A 2298-nucleotide genomic window follows, 5' to 3' on the forward strand; every position below is an offset into this window, starting at 1 on the left:
TGCAGAAATGTATCTCTAATAAGCCAGTCAGTGGTGATGGTGGCAAGGAAAAAGTCCTTGAGATAACAAGAGAAAGAAACGTTGAGAGGAACCAAGCTTTGAAAAGGGACCTATCTTTATCTGGGTGACACCGGATAGTGCAATTATAAATCATTTCTCTTCTATAACTGTCGATATAAAGTCAAGTCAAGTAGTGCTAAGTGTGTTAAAAGGAACTTGAGTTCACCTTGCACCACTGTCATTTCTTTCAGTGCTCTTGCCCACACTGTAATCACACAGGAACAATGAATTTTGTTGGTGTACACCCCAGGGACATGTACATACCACTGACAAGTATGTGCTAAAGTTTTAATTTTTGATTCATGGCAGCATGTGTGTAAATTCACTAATACATATGTTTATCTCCATCAGTTTTTCTTGCTTCCCACAGTTTTAGATCTCAATATAGACTTATTGTGTACATTATATCATGTACAGGCTATCAGATAGGCCTAAATGAAACTTTGCTGATATTAAGAGCATCTTTCATGAATACTTACATTTATATTCCTTCTTTAAAAAAACTAACCAAACAATGTTTTGTGCATCTATAGTAAATTTTGTGTTAAAAATGTAAAGACATCGACAGGCATATACAGTAGTGTGCAAAAGTCTTAGGCACATGTAAAGAAATGCTGTAGACCAAAAGTGGCTTAAAAATAATTAAATGAAATGTTTCAACATTATAGTTTTTTTTTTAAAACAGCAGTAAGCCATAATAAATGAAATAAAGTCAATATTTGGTGTGAGACAACCCTTTGCTTTAAAAAAAAAATAGTATTCAGGTAAAATGAGTGCGGTTTGATAAGCAAAATGAGCTGTAGGTTTTACTGAGCGTCTTACAGAACCAGCCACAGTTCTTCTGGAGACTTTGTCACACTCGTTTCTTCATTTTGCACCAAAACCCAGTAGCCTTCATTATGTTTTCTTTTTTCATCTGAAAAGTAGTCTCATGTAATATGCTGCTCAGATACATTTTTTTCTGTAACGTTTAATTTCGTGCTGGAAAACGAATGTTTGGACTCTAAAATGTTTTTGTACTGACTCGATAATGTAGAAGTCATAAAATAGAAATCTATAACAAACTTTGTATAAAAAAATAGGGTGCCTAAGACTTTTGCACAGTACTGAATGTTTGGGCACACTGGGTCCAATACATCATCTATCCATTTCAAATCTTTGCCGTAATTAGGAGGACTAACTCAGTTCCCTTTAAAAGGCTTGACTTTAATATGTCTTATTAATTCCTACACAAGTGTTCATGCATTATTAAGTTGCTTTCAAAGATTCAGAACCTAATTGTCATTTGATTGACATCGTCCCTCTTTGCATGGTTTCCAGAGCATCCTTCACCTGCATAATGCCTTTGTGATGTTGCTTAGGGGTCCGCTTCAAGCACAGTCTACAGAGCAGGTTCTTGGGCCTTGAGGGCGACAACATCAACATCACCACAGGCTCAAGGAAGACATTGCAGCAGCTGGAGATAATGGCCTCACGCCTCCAGGTCACATTGTCGTCCACGATGAAACCAACCACGTGAGATACGTTGTATGGTGTGTAGCATACCACAAAGACCAGGAGCGTTGAGAGTTCCATGGCCAGGATGCGCCGCTTTCTGCCAGTCGAAAGGCATGACTGTTTCACCAGTGCTAGGCAGCGCAGTGTGCAAAACACAGAGAGCAGGAGTGGCACAGCAAATAGCACTATTGCCATCTCTAGGCGTAGCGGCAACAACACATCCAGCTGCTCACTCGTAAAGTTCTCATAGCACTTTGATGTGTTGAGCATGTCTGGAGACACAAAGTAGGCCCGTTTCTCTGCTACCAAAGCGAAGCTGAGATGCAAAAGCACTATAGCCCACAAGAGAGCACTGATCATGCAGGATGTGCGAGCACGGCGATAAAGTTTATAGCTGATTGGAAAGGCAATACTCAGATAACGTCCAACAGCCACAGCTGTCAGCAGGAGTCCACTGCCATAAAGTGAGGCCACAACAAAGAAGTTGTAAATTGGACAGAGCAACTCTGGTAGGATCCAGATATCAAGAACTGTGTAGGCAGACTGCACAGGCATCCAGGCAACCAGGACGAGGTTTGATAAACACAAGTTGATAGTATAAACCACATTAGGAGTAGCACCATGTTTTTGAGCTTTACGCACATAGACAAAGAAAACCAGAAAGTTGGCAGGGAGGCCAAGCAGGAAGGTGAAGGCATATACGGTCAAGGAGATGCAGTCAAATACAGAAATAAGCGCCAT

At 40.2% G+C, this 2298-nt stretch overlaps 1 protein-coding gene across 1 annotated transcript; it reads right to left on the reverse strand.

The window, feature by feature from the left end:
• Nucleotides 1-1341: 1341 nt before the first annotated feature.
• si:dkey-211g8.9 (free fatty acid receptor 2) lies at nucleotides 1342-2298 on the reverse strand. Its single transcript, XM_060904085.1, has one exon. The coding sequence runs from the start codon at nucleotides 2296-2298 to the stop codon at nucleotides 1342-1344; it is 957 nt and encodes a 318-aa protein (XP_060760068.1).

The sequence above is a fragment of the Neoarius graeffei genome, chromosome 22 (assembly GCF_027579695.1).
Source record: "Neoarius graeffei isolate fNeoGra1 chromosome 22, fNeoGra1.pri, whole genome shotgun sequence".
In the NCBI taxonomy this organism is placed as follows: domain Eukaryota; kingdom Metazoa; phylum Chordata; class Actinopteri; order Siluriformes; family Ariidae; genus Neoarius; species Neoarius graeffei.